This window comes from Artibeus jamaicensis, unplaced genomic scaffold (genome assembly GCF_021234435.1).
Source record: "Artibeus jamaicensis isolate MK-2021 breed Jamaican fruit bat unplaced genomic scaffold, CSHL_Jam_final contig_414, whole genome shotgun sequence".
Taxonomy (NCBI): Eukaryota; Metazoa; Chordata; class Mammalia; order Chiroptera; family Phyllostomidae; genus Artibeus; species Artibeus jamaicensis.
Window position 1 is genome coordinate 6629230 of NW_026521822.1, and position 22776 is coordinate 6652005.

At 38.5% G+C, this 22776-nt stretch overlaps 1 protein-coding gene across 3 annotated transcripts in view; it reads left to right on the top strand.

Annotated features, from left to right (window-relative positions):
- VWA8 (von Willebrand factor A domain containing 8) overlaps nt 1-22776 on the top strand; it is a 459390-nt gene that overhangs the window by 283867 nt on the left and 152747 nt on the right. For all 3 annotated transcript variants that reach the window (XM_053665428.1, XM_053665429.1, XM_053665427.1), the window contains one exon: nt 5751-5950. In XM_053665428.1, coding sequence (XP_053521403.1) covers nt 5751-5950 — 200 coding nt within the window. The remainder of the gene's footprint in view (nt 1-5750; nt 5951-22776) is intronic.

The window sequence follows — 22776 nt, forward strand, 5'->3', positions numbered from 1 at the left end:
GAAAAAGTACAGCCATTCTTAATATAACAAGGACATTTCACACAACATTGCTGTTACCTGGCAGCCAAGGATATTGGACTGGAATGTGCATGCATGAACAATAACAACTTCACTGTATTAGTCAGCAGGGTGGTAGACACCACTCAATGTACTGCGTCTACTGGGTGGCTGTTCAGAATGAATGAGAGTGCTTCTGGCTAAGGTAGAAGTGCAGATAGATACATTTTGCCTCCTTATATAATCAAAAGAAGAACAATAAAGTTAAAAACAAAAAATCACCAGAACTGCCAGAAAATCGAAGTGTATAGAAGTCTGACAATGAAGGAGTTAAAAAAGACACAGTCATCCAGACCAGTAGTAGGGGTAGAGAAGGGCAGCCAAGGTGGAGAGGATGTCTAGCAAGGTGGCAGCTGGCAGACTAGGGAGGGTGAGGAGGAGGCTGGCGGGGTGGGCAGTCCCATAGTTGCGTGCAAATAAATCAGGAGGGGAGCAAGACAGACCATGCAAACCAGGGTTCTAGCACAGTAAAATAAAGCCTCAAAACCTCTGAATACAAAAACCTGTGGGGGATTTAGGTGGCAGGAAAAACTCCCAGCCTCATAGGAGAGTTTGTTGGAGACCCACAGGGTCCTAGAATGTATATGAACCTACCCACATGGAATTAGCAATAGCAGAGCCCAATTTGCTTGTGGGTAGCAGAGGAAGTGACTGAAAGCTGTCAGAGAGTTGGGCAAGTGGCATTGTTCCCTCTCGGACCCTTCCCACATATACAGAGGCACAAAGCAGTAAAGCGGGTTGCCCCTTGGTGAATATCTAAGGCTCCACCCCTTACAACACAACAGGTGCACTGAGACAAAAAAATATAGCCCAAATAAAAGAACAGATCAAAACTCTAAAAATACAGTGAAGCAACAAGGAGATAGCCAACATATCAGATGCAGAGTTCAAAACACTGGTAATCAGGATGCTCACAGAAATGGTTGAGTATGGCTGCAAAATGGAGGGAAAAGTGAAAAAAAGAAAATTGAAAACAAAGAAAATTGAAATAAAGAAAAATGTACATGGAACCATCAGTGATGGGAAGGAAACTAGGACTCAGATCAATGGGAACAGAAGGAAAAAATAAGCATTCAACCAGAACAGAATGAAGAAACAAGAATTCAAAAAAAATGAGAAGACGCTTAGAAACCTCTGGGACAACCTGAAACATTCCAATATCTGAATTGGACAGAAGGAGAAGAGGAAGAGCAAGAAACTGAAAACTTACTTGAAAAAACAATGAAGAAGAACTTCCCCAATCTGGCAAAGGAAATAAACTTTTAGGAAGTCCAGGAAGCCCTAACAGTCCCAATGAAGTTGGACCCAAGGAGGAATACACCAAGATACATCATAATTACATTACCCAATATTAAAGAGAAGGAGGGAATCTTAAAAGCAGGAAGAGAAAAGGAGACAGTTACCTACCAAAGAGTTCTCATAAGACTATCAGTTGATTTCTCCAAAGAAACCTTTCAGGCAAGAAGTGGGGCTGGCAAGACTTCTGGCCAAGATGGAGGCATAGGTAGACACAGTGTGGCTCCTCACACAACCAAAATTAAGGACAACAAAAATTTAGAAACAACCAAAAAAACAACCAGAACTAACAGAAAATTGAACTATATGGAAGTCTGACAACCATTCATCCAGACCAGTAAGAGGGGCAGAGTCAGCGGCCAGAGGAGAGGGGTTGAGACAGGAAAAAATGATGGCTGGTGGACCTGGGTGCACAAGCAGTCGCTTAGAAGACCCTGGATACGGGGAGGCAACGAGCAGACCCAGTGAAGCCCACAAGGTGGCTGGCTGACTGTGGTCACACATTTGCACACAGGCAGCAAGACAGACCCCACAACCCAGGGCTCTAGCACCAGGAAATAAAGCCTAAAAGCACCAATTGAAAACACTTCTGGGGGTTGAGTTGCCAAGAGAGACTCCCAGACTCACAGGAGAATTTGGAGATACCCACAGAATTCTAGAATGTACACAAGCCCGCCCACACAGAATCCAGCACCAGAAGGGCCCAGTTTGCTTGTGGGAAGTGGCAGAAGGGACTGATCTCCGAGAGAAAGCAAGCGCTGTTGTTCCCTCTCTGACCCCGCCCCCACATACAGCGTCACAACCCAGAAACATGGGTTGCCCACCCCCAGTGAACACCTAAGGCTCCACCTCTCAAGATAACAGGCTCGACCAGATGCCCCCCACCCCAAAAAAAAAATGGCTCAAACCAAAGAACAGATCAAAGCCCTACAGTCAATACTTTTAAGCAACCAAGAGATAGCCAACCTATTACATGCACAGTTCAAAGCACTGGTGATCAGGATGCTCACAGAATTGGTTGATTTTTGTTGCAAATTAGATGAAAAAATGAAGGCTACACTAAGTGAAATGAAGGAAAATGCACAGGAAACCAATAGTGATGGGAAGAAAATTGGGACTCAAATCAATGGAGTGGACCAGAAGGAAGAAAGAAACATCCAATCAGAAAAGAATGAAGAAACAATAATTCAAAAAAAAATGAGGAGAGGCTTAGGAACCTCCAGGATATCTTTAAACGTTCCAACATCTGAATTATAGGCGTACCAGAAGGGGAAGAGGAAGAGCAACAAGTGGAAAAGTTATTTGAACAAATAATAAAGGAGAATTTCCCCAATCTGGCAAAGGAAATAGACTTCCAGGAGGTCCAGGAAGCTTGGAGAGTCTCAAAGAAGGTGGACCCAAGAAGGAACACACCAAGGCACATCATAATTACATTACCCAAGGTTAAAATGAAGAAGAGAATTCTAGAAGCAGCAAGAGATCAGGGGACAGTCACCTACAAAGGAGTTCCCATCAGACTGTCAGCAGATTTCTCAAAAGAGACCATGCAGCCAAGAAGGGGCTGGAAAGAATTCCCGATCATGTAAGGCAAGGACCTACATCCAAGATTACTCTATCCAGCAAAGTTTTCATTTAGAATGGAACGCAGATAAAGTGCTTCTCAGATAAGGTCAAGTTCAAGGTGTTCATCATCACCAAGCCCTTATTATATGAAATGTTAAAGGGACTTATCTAAGAAAAAGAAGATAAAAAACATGAACAGTAAAAATAAAGTAAACTCACAGTTATTAACAACCACATCTAAAACAAAAGCAAACTAAGCAAACCACTAGAACAGGAACAGAAACACAGAAATGGAGATGACATGGAGAGTTAGCAACAGGGGAGTGGGAGGAGGAGAGTGGGAAAAGGTACAGAGAATAAGTAGCATAGACGGTAGGTAGAAAATAGGGGGAGGCCATGGACATGGTTAAGACACATGGACATGAACTAAAGGGGGGAATGTGGGTGGGACGGGGTGTGCAGGGTGGAGGGGAATGAAGGGGGAAATGGGACAACTGTAATAGCATAATCAATAAAATATATTTAAAAAAAGAAGGAGTTGGCAAGAAGTATTCCATGTTATGAAAGGCAAGAACCTACATCCAAGATGACTCTGTTCAGCAAGGGTATCATTTAGAATGGAAGGACAGATAAAGTGCTTCCCAGACGAGGTCAAGTGAAAGGAATTAATCATCACAAAGCCCTTATAATATGAAATGTTAAAGGAACTTATCTAAGAAAAGAAAATGGTCAAAATGAAGAACAGTCCATTGACAACAAACTCACAACACTCAAACAACTGAACCTAAAAACAAAATAAGCAAACATCCAGAATGGGAACAGAATGACAAAAATGGAGATCATGTGGAGGGTTATCAGCAGGTAAGGGGTGGGGAGAGAATGGGGGGAAAGGTACAAGGAATAAGAAGCACAAATGACAGGTACAAAATAGACAGGCGGAGGTATGGGAAATGAAGAAGCCAAAGAACCTTTATATGTGATACATGAACAGGAACTAAGGTGGGGGAATGATGATGGGAGGGATGGTACAGGGTGGAGGGTAATAAATGGGAGAGATAAATGGGACAACTGTAATAGCATAATCAACAAAATATTTTTAAAAATAAAATAACTGAGGGAATAGAGCAATGAATCTGCATCAGATTTTGCATTAAGCTTGAACAGTCCTCTGTGGAAACTATTCAGATGATTCAGAAGGCTGTGGCTATGATCAACTGGTGATTGGCAGGTTCATCACAATGACGTACCTGCTCATGCATCACATCTTGTGCAGAGGTTTTTTTGGCATAACATCAAATCACCCAGGTGACTAGGCCCTCCTATAGCCCAGATTTGGTACCCTGCAACTTCTGGCTTTTCCTAAAACAAAAATCACCTTTGAAAGGGAAGAGACTTCAGACCATTAATGAGATTCAGGAAAACACAACATGGCAGCTGATGGTGATTGGGAGAACTCTGTAAGATCCCAAGGTGCTTAGTTGGAAGGGGACTGAGGCATCATTGTCCTGTGTACAATATTTCTTGTATCTTATATCTTCTTTAATACATGTCTCTTTTTCATATTACATGACCAGATACTTTCTGGACAGACCTTGTATTTTATGTCTTAATTTGAAGTTCAGAAAATATGACCTCTGTCAAATAGATACCTGGATGAGGAGCAGTGATGATAACCATTTATTATGCAAAAGCAACTTAATCCCATGCCATAGGTAGAGATTATGGGAAACAGTCTATGGCCTGACTGACTACTCAAAGTGAGGCCCTCAAACCAACAGCATTGGCATCTCCTGGGAGCTTGTTGGAAAGGCTGAATCTTAAACCCACCTCAGACCTACTCAGTCAGAATCTACATTTTCTTTAGATCCCTTGTGATTCAATATACTTTAATAGTTGAAGAAGCACTGATAGAGAATTCAGAAAATCGACCTAGTCAAGTACTCAGATTGAAAATACAGAGATTTTGTTTTTTATTGAATAATAATTGATATATAACATTGTATTAGTTTCAAGAATGCAATATAAGTATTTGGTATTTATACTGTGAAATGATCACCACAATAAGTCTAGTTAACATGCATCACCATACACAGTTACACATTTTTGAGTGTATATAATGAGAAGGGATGGGGATTTTATAAGAAATATTCAAAAGATAAACAAAATTTTGGAAAATTATATCCATAAAGCTAAGGGTAAAATGTAGAATTACTTATTTATGGCAAGAAAAGCTTGCCTGTGGACCAAACAACCACAGTTCAATTCCCAGTCAGGGCACATGCCTGGGTTGCTGACTAGTTCCCAGCAGGGGATGCATGAGAGGAAACCATACATTGATATTTCTCTCCCTGTCTCCTTCCTTTCCCCTCTAAAGATAAATAAATAAAATCTTTAAAAAAAAAGAGAGAGAAAAGCTTGAGGATCTAGTAATTATCTAAGAAATGCAAGATTAGCAGGTAGCTGTTGACCAGTTTTTGTTCATCTAAATGAACAATAAAATAAAACAGCCAATTATTGAAGCACAAAGTACTTTCCTTTCATACAAGGAAAAATTTGCTGCATTGAGAAGTATTAAATATTTAATGGTATTATTATTAGACATTATGGAATTCTTTGGGGCAAAATACTTCCTCAAATACATAGGTATGGTCCCATCTACATTTAGAGCAGCAACTAAATTCTGCTCATGGTCTTTTCAGTCTAATCAATATATCTACAGATCATCTGTTCACTTCCAAGTGTTCTTAGTTTCATGATTCAGTTTCCAATGGACCTTTTGACCAGTCAGAAAATCTCTTGCAGATTACAAAATTAACTCCTTTTTGTCATTTCAGAAAATGAGGAAAATACTCTCTATGTAGTTGCATGCAATCCTGTTTCCTTATACTTTATGAATATGGCTGGGAAAAGTGGCTACTTTGTGGATTTTTTTGACATCTTCCCAAGAACCGCCAGTGGAATTTGGCAGCCATTTGTGACAGTGGCACCCCTGGGAAATCCCCTCAAGGGTCAGGTGATTCTCCATGAGCAGCAGGTAATGTACCCAAAGTCATTCTCATGGTACTCACATGCCAGGGGCAACTGATGTGGAGAAAAAGGCATAAATGATTTGCTACCTGTAACTGAAAATATGTGCTTTTATAAAGATAAAGGAAATGTGCTGGAAGGAAGGTCCAAAGTTATCTTTTATCAGTACCACAAAATCAGGCCAGTATCTTCCTCTCTGCAGAGACTTCAGAATGATCTGTAAGTCTGGAAACATGTAAGTAAGGGCTTTTCAGCCCTGACTTTTAAGGCCAAATAATTCTTTGATGTGAAGCTTGCATCCTCTTTGAACAACAAATAAATATGCCGATTTCAGGTAGTACGTGTTTCACAGTTCGTGTGTATTTTAATTAGTGAGAATTCTAAATGTCTAAATCTGTACTGTACCAATAGAAAGGAATATAATAGAAACCAGATAATAGTCTAAGGCAGAGGTCCTCAACCTCTGGTTCATGGACTGGTTCCAGGCTGGGCCTGTTAGGAACCCAGTGCACAGAAGGAGGAGAGCTTGAATGTAAAGCGCTTGCATCATCTGGACACCATCCCCTGCCCCATTCCATGGAAAAATTGTCTTTTATGGAACTGGTCCATGGTGCCAAAAAGGTTGGGGACCACTGGTCTAAGGAATGGTGGGCGTCATTAGGAGGAGTTGGGAGGGTGAACAATATTGAGGTAACATTTTATCTAAGACTTGAATGACATTCTTTACTTTCATGCAGTAAGTGCACTGCATGAAATTGTCTTAGTCCATTGGGCTGCTGTACCAGAGAAAGCATAAACTAGGTAGCTTATACACACTAGAAATTTTTACCCATGGTTCTGAAAGCTGAGAAGTCCAAGATCGAGGCATTGACATAGTCAGTGTCTCATGAGGGACCACTCCTCAGATAACATCTTTTCACTATCACCGCACATGATGAAGGAGTGAGGGATTTCTTTGGTGTCTCTTACTTATTTGGGTTTTTTTTTTGTTTATTTATTTAATTTTGGGGGGTGACATTGGTTAATAAATCAGACAGGTTTCAAGTCTACAACTCTATAACATACTACCGTTATACTGAATCGTGTACTTGCTACCCAAAATTAAGCCTCCTTTTGCTATTTGCTTTCTTCTACTCTCTGGCATTGACTGTACTATTGTTTGTGTCTGTTTGGGTTTTTTTCTTAGTCTTTTTACCTTTTTACCCAGCTCCCCAACCCCTCCCCTCTGACAAGTGTCAGTCTGTTCTCTGTATCTGAGCCTGTTTCTATTTTGTGAGTTTATTTTGTTCATTAGATTCCACATATAAGAGAAATCATATGATATTTTTCTTTCTCTAACTTGCTTGTTTCAATTACCATAATAACTCTCAAGGTCCATCCATGCTGTCACAAAGGTAGGATATCCTTCTGTTTTACAGTCAGTTTGTATTCCGTTGTGTAAATGTGCCACAGCTTTTTTATCCACTCATCTACCGATGGAAACTTGGGCTGCTTCCAGATCTTGGCTATTGTAAATAATGCTGCAATGAACATAAGGGTGCATATATTCTTTCAAATTAATGTTTTGAGTTTCTTTGGATACATTCCCATAAGTAGTATTGCTGAGTCATAAGGCAGTTCCAATTTTAATTTTTTAAGAAAACTCCATACTGTTTTCCACAATGGATGCACCAATTTTCATTCCCACTTACAGTGCACAAGGGTTCCTCTTTCTCCATATCCTCTCCAACACTTGTCATTTGTTGATTTATGGATGATAGCCATTCTGACGGGTGTGAGGTGATATCTCATTGTGATTTTAATTTGCATTTCTCTGATGATTACTGATGTTGAACATCTTTTCATGTGTCTATTGGCAAATTGTATGACCTCTTTGGAGAACCGTCAATTCAGGTCCTTTGCCAATTTTTTAATTGGGTTGTTTGTTTTCTTGGTAGTGAGATAGTTGTACAGATTCTTTATAAATTTTGAAAACTACCCCTTATCAGATGTATCTTTGGCAAATATGTTCTCTCATTCAGTAGGTTTTCTTTTCATTTTGTTGATGGTTTCTTTTGTTGTGCAAATGCTTTTTAGTTGGATGTAGTCCCATTTGTTTATCATTTGCTTTTGTAGCCCAAGGAGATATATCAGAAAAAATGTTGGTATAAGAGATTTTATTGCCTATGTTTTTTCTAGGACTTTCATGGCTTAACTTGTGCATAGTGCAAAGAGGTGGTCTAGTTTCATTGTTATTTTGTTTTGTTTTGCATGTATCTATCCAATTTTCCCAATACCATTTATTGAATAGACATTTTTTACCCCATTGTATGTTCTTGCCTTCTTTGTCAAACATTAATTTACCATAAAAGTGTGGGTTTATTTCTGGGCTTCCTATTCTGTTCCATTGATCTAGATGCCAGTTTTTATGCTGGGACCATGCTATTTTGCTAACAATGGCCTTGTAGTATAGTTTGATATCAGGTAGTGTGATTCCTCCAACTTTGTTCTTCCTTCTCAAGATTGCTGTGACTATTTATGGTCTTTTCCACAAAAGACCACATCAATTCCATATCAATTTTTGGAATTTTTTGTAGTTCCATGAGATATGCCATTGGTGTTTTAATAGGAATTACATTAAATCTATAGATTCCTCTGGGTACTATGGATATTTTAATGATGTTAATTTTTCCTATCCATGAACATGGTATATGCTTCCATTTATTTGTGTCTTCCTTAATTTCTTTCTTTAATAACCTATAATTTTCTGAGTATAGGTCTTTTACCTCCTTGGTTAAATTTATTTCTAGGTATGTTATTTTTTATTGCAATTGTAAATAGGATTTTTTTCTTAGTTTCTCTTTCTGACAGTTAATTATTGGTATATAAAAATCTCAACAATTCCTAAATATTACTTTTGTATCCTGCTACTGTACTGAATTCATTTATCATTTCCAGTAGTTTTCTGGTGGATTCTTTAGTGTTTTCTTTATACAGTATCATCTTGTTAGCAAAGAATGACAGTTTTACTTCTTCCTTTCTAATTTGGATGCTTTTTATTTCTTCTTGTCTGTTTGCTGTGGCTAGGACTTCCAGTACTATGTTGAATAAGAATGGTGAAAAGAGACATCCCTGTCTTGTTCTTGATCTTAAGGCAAATGTTCTGGCCTGTTGAACATGATTTTGGCTGTGGGTTTGTCATGTATGGCTTTTATTATGTTGAAGTATGTTCCCTCTATTTTTTCTTTGCTAAGAGTTTTTAACATAAATCAGTGCCGGATTTTATTAAATGCTTTTTCTACATCTACTGAAATAATCATGTGATTCGTCCTTAATTTTTTATTGGTGTATCACTTGTATTGGTTTGTGAATATTGTGCCAACCTTGCATTTCTGGAATAAATTGCACTTGATCCTGGTGCATGATCTTTTAAATGTATTGTGATATCTGGTTTGCTAATATTGGAGGGGGGTCCATCTATGTTCATTGGCAATATTAGTGTAAATTTTTCTTTCTTTATAGGGTCCTTATCTGGTTTTGAAATTAGGATAATTCTGGCCTCATAAAATGAGTTTGGGAGTCTTCTCTCTTTTTGAATTCTTTGGAACAGTTTGAGAAAGGGAGGTGTTAGTTTATATTTGAATGTTTGTTAAACATACAGCATCTGTGAAGCTATCCAGTCTAGGACTCTTGTTTGCTGGGAGGTTTTTTTAAAATTTATTTTTATTTTTTAAAGATTTTTAAATTTATTTTTATTTTTAAGTATTTTTCTTGATTATGCAATTACACTTGTCCAATTTTTTCTCCCCATTATTCCCCACCACCCTGCACTGCCCCTCCCACCAGCATTCCCCCCTCCCTTAGTTACATATGGGTTTACGTATGAGTTCTTGGCTTCTCCATTTCATATACTATTCTTAGCCTCTCCCTGTATCTTATGTGCCTACCATTTATGCTTCTTATTCCCTGTACCTTTTCTCCCATCATCCCCCAACCCCCCCTGGCTGATAACCCTCCATGTAATGTCCATTTCTGTGATTCTGTTCCTGTTCTAGTTGTTTGCTTATTTTGTTTTTTGTTTTTAGGTTTAGTTGTTGAGTGTTGTGAGTTTGTTGTCAATTGACTGCTCTTTATTTTAACCATTTTCTTTTTTTTAAATAAGTCCCTTTAACCTTTCATATTATAAGGTCTTGGTGATGATGAACTCCTTTCACTTGAACTTGTCTGGGAAGCACTTTATCTATCCTTCCATTCTAAATAATACCTTTGCTGAACAGAGTCATCTTGGATGTAGGTCCTTGCCTTTCATAACTTGGAATACTTCTTGCCAGCCCCTTCTTGCCTGAAAGATTTCTTTGGAGACATCAGCTGATAGTCTTATGGGAACTCCTTGGTAGGTAACTGTCTCCTTTTCTCTTGCTGCTTCTAAGATTCTCCCATTATCTTTAATCTTGGGTAATGTAAATATGATGAGCCTTGGTGTGTTCCTTCTTGGGCCTAACTTTTTCGGGACTCTCTGAGCGTCCTGGACTTCCTGGAAGTCTATTTCCTTTGCCAGATTGGGGAAGTTCTTCTTCATTATTTTTTTCAAATAAGTTTTCAGTTTCTTGCTCTTCCTCTTCTTTTTTCTGGCACCCCTATAATTCAGATATTGGGACGTTTCAAGTTGTCCCAGAGGTTTCTAAGCCTCTTCTCATGTTTTTGAATTCTTGTTTATTCATTCTGTTCTGGTTGAATGTTTATTTCTTCCTTCTGTTCCAAATTGTTGATTTGAGTCCTGGTTTTCCTCCCTTCACTGTTGATTCCCTATACATTTTTCTGTTTTTCAATTTTTATAGCCTCCACTTTTTCCTCCATTTTGCAACCATACTCAGTCAATTCTTTGAGCATCCTGATTACCAGTGTTTTGAACTCTGCATCTGATATGTTGTCTATCTCCTTCTTGCTTAGTTCTATTTTTAGAGTTTTGATCTTTTCTTTTATTTGGGCTATATTTTTTTGTCTCAGTGCACCTGTTATGTTGTAAGGGACGGAGCCTTAGGTATTCACCAGGGACAGGCAACCCACTTTGCTGGGTTGTGTTACTGTATATGTAGGAGGTGTCTAACAGGGAGTAATGCCACTTGCTTGGCCCTCTGCTGGTTTTCAGTCACTTCCCCCAGTACCCACAATCTAATTGGGCCTTTCTGGTGCTGATTCCCAGGTGGGTGGCTTGTGGTTTGTGTGTGCTCAAAGACCCTGTGGGTCTCTCCAACAAACTCTTCTGTGAAGCTAGGTGTTTCTCCTGCCCCCTTAACCCCCACAGGTTTTTACAGCCAGAGGTTCTGAGGCTTTCTTTTCATGTGCTAGAAGTGTGGGTTTCATGGTCTGTGTTCCTCCACATGCAAATGTGAGACTGACAGCTGCTGCCCTGCCCACTGGGTTTACCAGCCACTGCTCTGCCCACCTTGTCCTCCAGCTGCTGCATTGCTGGCATCCTCTCTACTCTAGCTGCCCATCTCCACCCCTCTTACTAGTCTGAATGAATGTTTCTTCTTTAACTCCTTGGTTGTTGGACTTGCATACAATTCAATTTTCTGGCAATTCTGGTTGTTTCTTCTTTGTAAATGTTTTGTTATTGTCCTTCTTTTGGTTGCGGGAGGAGAAAAAGTATATCTACCTATGTCTTCATTTTGGCCAGAAGTACTAGGTAGAGAGTCCTTGCTTTTCGTTATGTTCAGTCCCTCTGACCTGAAGTGTTTCTGTTGAGAAATCAGCTGACAGCCAATGGAAGCTCCCATGCAGGTAAGTAACTGTCATTCTGTTGCTGCTTTTAGGATTCCTTCTTTATCTTTAACCTTTGCCATTTTTATTATGATGTGTCTTGGTGTGGACCTCTTTGGGTTCATTTTATCTGATACTCTCTGTGCCTTCTGGACTTACGTGTCTTTTTCTTTCATCAAGTTACAGAAGTTTTCAACCATTATTTTTTCAAACAGGTTCTTTATTCCTTGTTCTCTCTTTTCCTTTTGGTACCCTTATGATGCAGATATTGTTACAGTTGATGCTGTCCAAGAGGTCCCTTAGGCTTTCCTCTTTAAAATATTTTTTCTTTCTGTTGCTCTGCTTGAGAGTTTTCTGTTACTTGTCCTCTAAATTACTGATTCTGTCCTCTGTTTCATCTAATCTGATGTGCATCTGTTCTACTATAGTATTCCTTTTAGATATTATAGTCTTCATTATGACTGATTCTTTATGGGTTTTATTTCCTTTTTAATTTTTACTCTCTGTAAGTTCTCACTGAGATCATTTATTCTTTTCCTAAGGTCCTTGAGCATTCTTGGTTTTAAACCATGGTTTTAAATTTTGCACCTCGTATCTTAATTGCTTCCATTTAATTTCCTTTTCTGGATATTTCTCTTATTTAATTTGAGGCATATTTCTTTGTCTCCATTTTTTGTTTGTCTCTGTATATTAGATAGATCTGCTGTTATCCCCAAACTTGTTAGGATGGCTGTATGATGTAGTTGTCTTGTGGGGCTCAGTGGTGCAATCTTTCAGATCACTTAACCTAGGTGTTCCAGTAATATCTCCTGTTAGGGTTAAGAGTGCCCTTCTGTTATAGTTGAGTCTTGAATGCTGTTGGTTTCTTTGTGGGTGGAGTTAACCCTCAGGCTGGCTGACTATAAGGACAGACCTCCATCACCCTATATGAGTTGCTATGCAGGGGCTGCCATCCAAGGCAGAGTTGTTCCCAGCAGGTTCTGGTGCCTGCTGTAGTCTCCCTTTGGGTGTGAAGTTGTGTGGTTAGTTGGATAGAGCACTGGTGTGGTCTGAAACCCATTGCTCATTGTGTTGGTTGTGGGTCCCCTTGGGTGGCATTCTGGTGTAGGTCGACATCAGGTGTTGTCTGTAACCAGGCTTGAGCTACCCATCTGAAGCTACCACAATAGTCACTGTTCGTGACTGCATCTACTCTGCCTGGGTGCATGTGGGAAGGGCCAAGCCACCCAAAAGGATTGTGTTCCTCCACCTCTAATCTAGGGGCAGATCAATAAAAGGTCCAAGGCTCCTTGATGTTCACCTCCACCTGTTGGCTACTTTGCTACCCCTTTAGCTTACCTGGTGTCCTCTCAGAGCCTTCCAAAGAAAAACTGTAGAGTGGGCCCAGGCTGGTCACAACCCACAAACCTTCCATAAGGCACAAGTTTGGTAGGACAGGTTGACTGGGATTGGGAGAGTGGGGCTAATGGGTCTCCTGCTTCGGGGAGGTATGATCAGGAACTCAGTGTGGGGAAAGTGGCCACCTACTGCAGAGCCATACCTCTCAGTCTCTGCCAGAGTCTCTGACCTTAGCTACCTTAGGGGGAGTGAGCGCACCATAGGTTCAGGTTGGGTACAGCCAGCTGTCCACACTGCAGGAGCAAGCTCATCAGGGCAGAGCCCTAGGGACTTGGTGGGACAAATTGAAAGAGTCTCCCATTGGGGTTGGTGCCCTCCAAGCCTGCAGGAAGGTGACAAGCACATCACCTTCCTCCACTCCACAACTCAGCACTCACCCGAGTCTAGGATAAGGACCTTTGAAGGAGACACACTCTGAAGGTCCCAGCTCTGAGTAGCATTCCCTTCTCCCTATTGAACTGAGCTAATCAGGCCAGGGATACTGGGATTTGGGAAGACAGATGAGAAGAGTCTCCCATTGAGGGTGTGGCCAGCTGAGCCTGCAGAAGGGAGGCAAAACTGGCCTCTCTGTTCCAAAGCCTGAGAGTCCACCAAAAGCTTCTCCAGAAAAAAATGCACCAAAGGTCCCAATTGGGTGCAGCCAACAGACCCATCTGCAGCACTTGGGCTTGGCAGGATGGTGTCATCAGGAGTTGAAGGTCTGGGTTAGTTCACTCTCCAGGCTGCTGCTACAAGAATAGGAGTGCTCAGTCCTGGAAAGATGGCTCCTGAAGGTGTTATGGGATAGGGACTTGGCTCAGGGACCTCAGTGGCTGACCTTCCAGATCTTTCTTCAGAGCCCAGACATTCTCTCTATGACTCCCATATGCGCTGAATATCCTTCTCTCTATTAGAGCCCTGGGTGAGCATTCGAGGGCTAGATGGCCCTTTAAGATGCTGTACACATGGGTTTCTAGCAGACTTCTTCTCCTAGGTGGACAGAGTCCCCACCTGCTGATTTTCACAGCCAGATACTATTCAGGCTTTTCTTCCTGGCTCTGATAATCTAGGTTAGAGATCCCAGTATAGTGCTGAGACCCCACACTCCTCAAGGGGTAGTTTGCAGTTGAGATATCCCTTCAGCTCCTCAGCTACCACACTTGGGTGCAGGAGCCAGCTTTCTCTGTGTCTCTGCCCTTCTCATCAGTCTCTATGTGGCTTCTTCTGTAAATCCTTGGTTATGATACACCTGTTCAACCATCCTTCAGTTGATTATTCAAGTTGATTTCTCTATAATTAAGCTGTAAAACCAGTTTGGTGCCAGGAAGGGGTGAGTGTAGCTTCCACCTATTCCATAGCCACCTTGGTATCTGGGTGTCTCTTTTATAAGGGCACTAATCCCATTCATAAAGATTCCATCTTTATGAACTCTTAAAGGCCCCACCTCCTAATATACTGGGGCTTGGAATTTCACCATATTAATTTGGGGAGACATAAACATTCAGTCCAAAACAGGAATTCAATGAGATCATTTAGTATCTAATGATGATCAAGTTCTATCCATTGTTACTATTCTAAGATAGAACTCATGAAAAATACAGATGCCCAGAGTTAAGCTAAAAATAATTCAGAACAGAAGATACAGTTCAAAAGACAGGCTGTGTTTCAGTTAGTAAAAACTGTAAAGGTCTAAGTTTTCTGTACTATACCAGTATAAAGGAATGTAATCCTTCTGTATAACTACTACCCACCTAATATATACCAAAGCATTTTATTCATTCAACAAATAGACACTGTACGTGTATCTAGTACTAGGGATACTACAGTGAAACAAAACAACAAAAATCCTTGTCCTCAAAAGCTTACATTGTAATGTAGGAAGATAGACAATAAGCAAAATGAATAATTAAATTATACCTTAAGTTAAAAGATAAAAAACCAGAGAGAGTAAAATAGAAGGCTGCAAGGAAGATTGCCATTTAAAACAGCATGGTGTGCAGGGATTTCTTAAATGAAAAGGTCATATTTAAGCAAAGACTTGGTGGAAGCAAGGGAAGAACAGATATCTGGAAGAGACTTCCAGGTAAAGGGAATTATAAGTTCAAAGGCCCAGAGGCTGGAATCTGCCTCTTCTTCTTTAAAAAGATTGGATGGGGGAAAAGTATAAGGAGGTGAGGTCAAAGAGGTCACTTAGTGGAGTGGGGTAGGGCCATGGGGGAGGGAAGCAGATTGTGTAGAATCCTGTTGACCCTTGTAATGTTCTGGCCCTGACTTTGAGTGGATTGGGAAGGTGTTTCAAGCACAGAAGTGGTGTGATCTGACATGTAGTTTTAGACAATTTCTCTGACTTCTCTGTGGCGAATGGCCAATAGGTGCTAAGAAAGAATGAAGATTAGTGAAGAGATTTGGGACATTATCCAAGCAAGAGATAATGGCAGTTTGGAGGAATATGGAGGTCATAAGTAATGATGGATTCTGGATATATTTTGAAGGTTAGACCAACAGGATTTCCTAATAGATCAGATGTATGGGGTGAGAAAGTGTAGATTAAAGGACAACTTTAAGTTTTAGGGCTTGAGCAGCTAAAAGGATAGAGTCCCATCAATTGAGGTGAAGAAGGAATCAATTTTGAAGGGAAGATTAAATGTTTGATGAAATTTTATATGTCTGTAGGTGTCTAAGTAGATACCTGTAGAACAAGTCTGGAGTTCTGCGGAGAGGTCAGAATAGGAAATATAAATTTGGGAGTAAATTGGCATGTAAGGCATGAGACTAAAAGTGGTCACCAAGGAGTGAATGTGGGTAGAAAAGAAAAGTTTGATCACTAAGCCCTGGGGCAATAAAACATTAAGAAATCAGGGATATGAGGGGGGATCTACCAAGGGTATTGAAAATGAGTGGCCAGTGAAGTAGGTAAATACACCAGAGAGTGTGTTATCCTAAAAGGAAGGTGATGAGTATCTCAAGGAGAGGGATCAATTGTTAAATGCCAAAAATGTGTGAAAAAAATATTACATTCACTGGCCCATGTCATTCTTCTAGCTGCCCAATGAGGTAGCTGTAGCAACATATATGTGTGAGGAAACTGGGGCTAAGGGGATTTTGATAACTTGCTCATCTGCTTGGGAACTGAAAGTCAAACCACACTGGATGGACCTCAGCAGAGTCAGACTCCACCCAATCAATCTGTCACTCACTTCAGATACTTGGGGAAGGAGTAGTCTGAAAAATTTAAAAGTATTCCTAGTAGGAAAGTATTAATGAAATGCAGTGTGGTTGCTTACAAGTATTTAAGGTCACTATGAGAGTAAAGTTACCAATAAACAGTGCTTTTGGAATGTATCTGATCAAGGGGAAAATATTGCGTAAATAATGTGTCAGCAGTTCACTGAGCAAAAGTCAATTTCAATTTTAGGCCTTGTCCTAAAAATTGTCATAAATTCTGAGTTGTTAATTTTTTCTGGTTTTCAGATTTTTTTCATGTTCGCTTTCTCCTAGGAGTAGAGTTATGACTATCCAGATTTTGCTTATAAAAGTTCATTTCTAGCACATTGAAATAAGGGTTTTATTGTATAGATTTCCAACAAAATATCAATGCCATTGAACTGAATTCTATAGCCAGAAGAATCTGTCTTTATGACATAAAATTTTGGTGATTTTTAATTCAGTAAGCCAATTAAATTTATATAGGAATCTAAATATGGAGCATTTATTCACATAGTCCTGCCAAATTTTCAGCTGTGAAATTAACTCTCAAACTTATATATACCATTTCTTTAAAAGATTTTTAAAATACTTGTTACCAAGTATTTTATTTTCTCAAAAGATTCTATTATTTGGTCACACTGCTGGTTAATACTCTATTCACCTTCAATGACTTTCACCAAGAAAAATAGGTTTTTCATTGTAAAGATTTGTGTGACTTCCATAGCCAGCACTTGGCCTCCTGCCATTCTAGCATGTTATCTGGCTTATCCTTTTGACTACAGCTTCAACAATTTTCCCGAGGGCTACTTCAGTACCCTGAACAGGCATTGCTTAGCTTATCTGGAAACTTCCATGCCATCTATCATCTGAACTGCCTCCTCTTTTTCCAGAGAGAATCTTAGCTGCCTATTTTATATTATGGCCCTGTTAGGATGTAAGACCTCTTTAATTCCAAATAAACAGCATGTAGCTGTAAAATTTAACAAATGATAAATAATTCTAATGGAATAAAAAATGAGTGTACTGCCTTCAATTCCTTCTTTCCCATTCTGCTTTAACTGAAAATGGAGCTAAAATATTATAGAGAAGAACTTATATTCTGTCTCTTGTCTTTAAAAAGTAAATCTTGCTGTGGGTTTATTTCCCTGATTAGCTTAAGAAGTTGTGCAAAAGACCTTGCTAAAATAAAACCTTAAGTGAAGAAAGGGAAATTTCTCCATGCCTAAAAATAAAGTGTTCCCCCATGAGATTACTCATTACATCTGTACAAAGTTTAGAATTTCAGACTTTGGGACATTGAGGTCATCCAGAGGTTACTTTTCTCCCAGTCAAATACAAACATAATAAAATTACTCATGGCTTCTTCTCCCTGCCCCCCCCTTACAGGAGTGCCAAAGCCACAGTTACATGCACTTATGTGTGACACAAAGTTCTATTTTTAAATGCAGACAGAATATATCATTACTCATTTGCAGAAGGAAACCATTAAGTTGTAAAGGGATGGAGCAACAGAACTTCATGTTGCCAGTTGCTTCTAAAACTAATTCTAGATACAGAAGTTGCTGGAAATAAATGTTTTCTGTCACTTAGATAAGTTTTTCAGTTCACTTAGACCTGGTTTATGAGTATATAAATATTAGACCCTAAAAAGGCAGAAAAATACACAACTCTACTAAACTTATTTTTCTGCCTAATCACATCTATTTAATCATTAGCTTATTCTTGTGCTTACTCATATTTTGGGATCAAACATTATTTTTGATAATTTTTTTGGCTTAGAAAAGTTAATATTATCCAAATTGCCTCCGTGCTAAGAATTTGTGTTACTGTTGTACATATTTATCATACATGAAAGAGTTTCTCCTTAAAAAAATACTATTTAAAAAAGATTTAATTTAGAATGGAAACTCTAAATTTTTAATATGTTTTCTTAAGGAAAACTTTTAGACATCACTATCATTTTCAAACTTCCAAATGCCAGGAATAGTACTTCTTATACAAAATTTTCTTTTTAAAAGGAATATTCCTAATACACATTCTTAATGGAAAATTGCATTTTACACAGAATAATGGATTCTAAGGGTGATGTTGTAGAAAAATTTAAGATCTATCAGTATGCTTAGAATTTTTACTGCAGCCAAGATTTAGTATATAGACTGAAGGAAGCTATGTAGTAGGAATACTACTTTAATTCTTGAGCACTTCAATAAAATTAGCTAGTAAAGTAAATTTGAAGCAACACTATGTGGTTCCAGATTTGCAGAAGAATCATTAATTCTTTTACATTTATTTTTATTTCTCTCTAACTGAATTATATAATAGAGGATAAGAGCCATAATTAATTCATCATTGTATTCTCCTTAGTGCTTTAAATAGCAGCTGCTTAATAGATATTATGGGAGAAATGAACAAACATTTGATATTCTGTTTCCTAATTTTGCAAAGCATATTAAATTATTTGGGTGCTTTGTGACTTAATTTTCCTCAAAGGAAGTTCCTAAAATGAAAATTCATGAGGGTTAGGATAATGGAAGAGTACCAAATTTAAAACCAAACAACCACCAAAAAAAGAAAGAAAGAAAAGATAATTGCATAACAATGAGGACTGACAAACAATTTGCTGGTGCCTATTTGCAGATCTGTTAAAAGTCTTCAAATTTTAACTAGAAAAGCAAACCTCTTTTCATGCCTTAAAAATACTCAGTCTTTTCTGTTTCTTTTCAATTTTGTGTTATTTCATGTGCTTCTATTCAGTGCTTTTAATATTTAAGGTTTATTTAAAAATTATTTTCTCAATAAATCTCTTCTAAGTACTGAGAGATTGTTAACTTTATTTGCATAACTGTGACTAATAATGTTGGGGAACTCTCTTGTTTGCTTATTATTACACCAACTATGTGAGCTTTTTACGCTTAATGAATTTTAAATGAAGAAACTATCATTACTAGCTAGGTTCTTGGAGTCCTTGATATTTTCTTGCTAACCAATCTTTATATAATATGTGCATATTTTCTGAATTGAACTGGATTTATGTAAAGAATTTAATTTATTTATTATTTTAATTACGAAATTTAAATGTAAGTATGTACAATGTGAAACAGTTCCCAACAGAGCATTCTATGTCATTTTTTTATTTAATTATTTTTCAAGTACAGTTTTCTGTCTTTTACTCACATCCCAGCCCACCCCCCTATGCTCCCCACCTCCCTCCCATTTCCATCCCCCTCAGCTGTTGTCCATGTGTCCTTTATACCAGTTCCTCTAAATCCCTCCCCTTTTTCCCCTGAAATTCCCTCCTATCTTCCCTCTGGTTGCTGTCCCCCTGTTCTCTATTTCCGTGTCTTTGTTTTTATTTTGCTTGTTTGTTTGTTTTGTTGTTTAGCTTCCTGTTAAAGGTGAGATTATATGGTATTTGTCTTTTAACACCTGGCTTATTTCACTCAGCATAATGCTTTCCAGATCTCTCCATGCTGTTGCAAAGGGTAGGAGCTCTTTCTTTCTTTCTGCTGCATAGAATTCCATTGTGTAAATGTACCATGCTTTTTGATCCATTCATTTACTGACAAGCACCTAGGTTGCTTCCAACTCTTGGCTATTGTAAATTGTGCTGCTGTGAACATTGGGGTGCATAGGTACTTTTGGATTGGTGTTTCAGGGTTCTTAGGATATAATCCCAGCAGTAGAATTGCTGGGTCAAAAGGCAGGTCCTTTTTTTTTTTTTCTGAGAAAATTCCATACTGTTTTCCATAGCGGTTGTACCAGTCCCTAATCCCACCAACAGTCAACTAGGGTCCCCTTTTCCCCACAGTCTCTCCAGCATTTGTTGTTTGTTGCTTTGTTTATGATGGCCATTCTGACCAGTGTAAAGTGGTATCTCATTGTGGTTTTAATTTGCATCTCTCTGATAGCTAGCGATATTGAGGGTCTTTTCACGTGTCTCTGGATCCTCTGTATGTACTCCTCGGAGAAGTGTCTGTTCAAGCCCTTTTCCCATTTTTTAATTGGGTTAGTTGTCTTAGAGTGAAGTCGTGTGAGCTCTTTGTTTATTTTGGAGATTAAGCCTTTGTCTGAGGTATCATTGGCAAATGTTTTCCCATACAGTTGGTTGTCTTTTTATTTTAATACTGTTTTCTTTACCCATGGAGAAGCTTTTTATTTTAATGAGATCCCATTTGTTTATTCTTTCCTTTATATACCTTGCTCTAGGGGACATATCAGTAAAAATATTGCTGCGTGAAATATCTGAGATTTTCCTGCTGATGTTTTTCTCCAGGACTTTTATGGTGTCATGACTGGTATTTAAGTCTTTTATCCACCTTGAATTTATTTTGGTGTATGGTGTAAGACGGTGCTCAAGTTTCATTTTTTTACACATAGCTGTCTAGTTCTCCCAATACCATTTTTTGAAGAGGCTATTTTTACTCCATTTTATGTTACTCCCCCCTTTGTTGAATATTAATTGACTGTAGAGACTTGGGTTTATTCTCGGCTCTTTATTCTGTTCCATTGGTCTATGTGCCTGTTTTTATGGCAGTACCAGGCTGTTTTGATTACAGTGGCCTTGTAATACAGTTTGGTATCAGTTATTGTGATCCCTCCTACTTTGTTCTTCTTTCTCAAAATTGCAGCTGCTATTCAGGGTCATTTATGGTTCCATATAAATTTTTGAAGTGTTTATTCTATGTCTGTGAAATATGCCATTGGTACTTTAATAGGTATTGCATTGAATCTGGAAATTGCTTTGGGTAGTATGGACATTTTGATGATGTTAATTCTTCCAGTTCATGAACAAGGTATATGTTTCCTTTTGTTTGTGTCTTCCTTGGTTTCTTTTTTCAGGGCTGTGTAGTTTTCTGCATATAGGTCTTTTACCTCCTTGGTTAGGTTTATTCCCAGATATTTTATTTTTGCTTTTGCTATATTGAATGGGATTTTTTCCTTCATTTCTGCTTTTGCTGATTCATGGTTAGTATACAAAAATGCCTTTGATTTCTGGATATTGACTTTGTATCATGCTGTTTTGCCAAATTCATTTATTAATTTGAGCAGTTTTCGGGTAGAGTCTATAGGATTTTCCATGTACACTATCATGTCATCTGCAAACAGTGACAGTTTTGTTTCCTCCTTTCCAATTTGGATGCCTTTTATTTCCTTTTCTTGTCTGACCGCTGTAAGTAAAACTTCCAATACTATATTGAATAGAAGTGGTGAAAGTGGACAACCTTGTCTTCTTCCTGAGCTTAGTGGAAAAGCTTTTAGTTTTTGCCCATTGAGTATGCTGTTGGCTGTAGGTCTCTCATACATGGCCTTTATTATACTGGGGAATGCTCCCTCTATTCCCACTTTGCTGAGTGCCTTTATCATAAATGGGTGTTGTACCTTATCAAAAGCTTTTTCTTCATCTATTGACAGGATCATGTAATTTTTGTCTTTGCTTTTGTTTATGGATGTATTACATTTACTAATTTGCAAATATTCAACCATCCTTGCATCCCTGGGGTGAATACCAATTGGTCATAGTGTATGATCTTTTTGATGTATCATTGGATGTGATTTGCCAATATTTTGTTGAGGATTTTAGCATCTATGTTCATCAGCAATATTGGCCTGAAGTTTTCTTTCTTTTTTATGTCTCTATTTAGTTTTGGGATTAGGATGATACTGGCTTCATGAAAGGAGTTTGGGAGTTTTTCATACTTTTGGATTTTTTGTAATAGTCTGTAAAGAATAGGGGTTAGCTCTTCCTTAAATGCTTTGTAGAATTCTCCTGTGAAACCATCTAGTCCAGGGCTTTTGTGTGACGGGAGTTTTTTGATTACTGCTTCAATTTCATCAGCTGTTATTGGTGTGTTCAGATTTTCTTCTTCTTTATTATTGAGTTTTGGGAGATTTAATTTTTCTAGAAATGTGTCCACCTCCCCTAGGTTTTCAAATTTCTTGGCATATAGTTCTTCATAGTAATTTCTTATAATCCCTTCTATTTCTGTGGTATCAGTTGCAATCTCTCCTCTTTTGTTTCTGATTGTGTTTATTTGTGTCCTCTCTCTTCTTTTCTTGATGAGCCTACTTAAAGGCTTGTCTATTTTGTTTATCTTTTCAAAAAACCAGCGCCTGGATTCATTGATTTTCAGAATTGTGCTTTTAGTCTGTATCTCATTTAATTCTGCTCTGCTATTGGTTATTCCCTCCCTTCTTCTTGCTCTGGGCTGTCTTTGTTGTTGTTCCTCAAGTTCTTGCAGGCATAGGGTTAGGTTGTTTGTTTGAGATGTTTCTATCTTCTTTAGGTAGGCCTGTATTGCTATGAACTTCACTCTCAGGACTGCCTTTGTTGTGTCCCATAAGTTTTGGGTTGTTGTGAGTTCATTTTCATTTGTTTCTAAAAACTTTTTGATTTCTCCCCTAATTTCATTCTTGACCCATTCATTGTTCAATAGCATACCATTCAGTCTCCATGATTGTGGGTGTTTTGGGTTATTTTCTTTGGGGTTGATTTCCAATTTCAGTCCC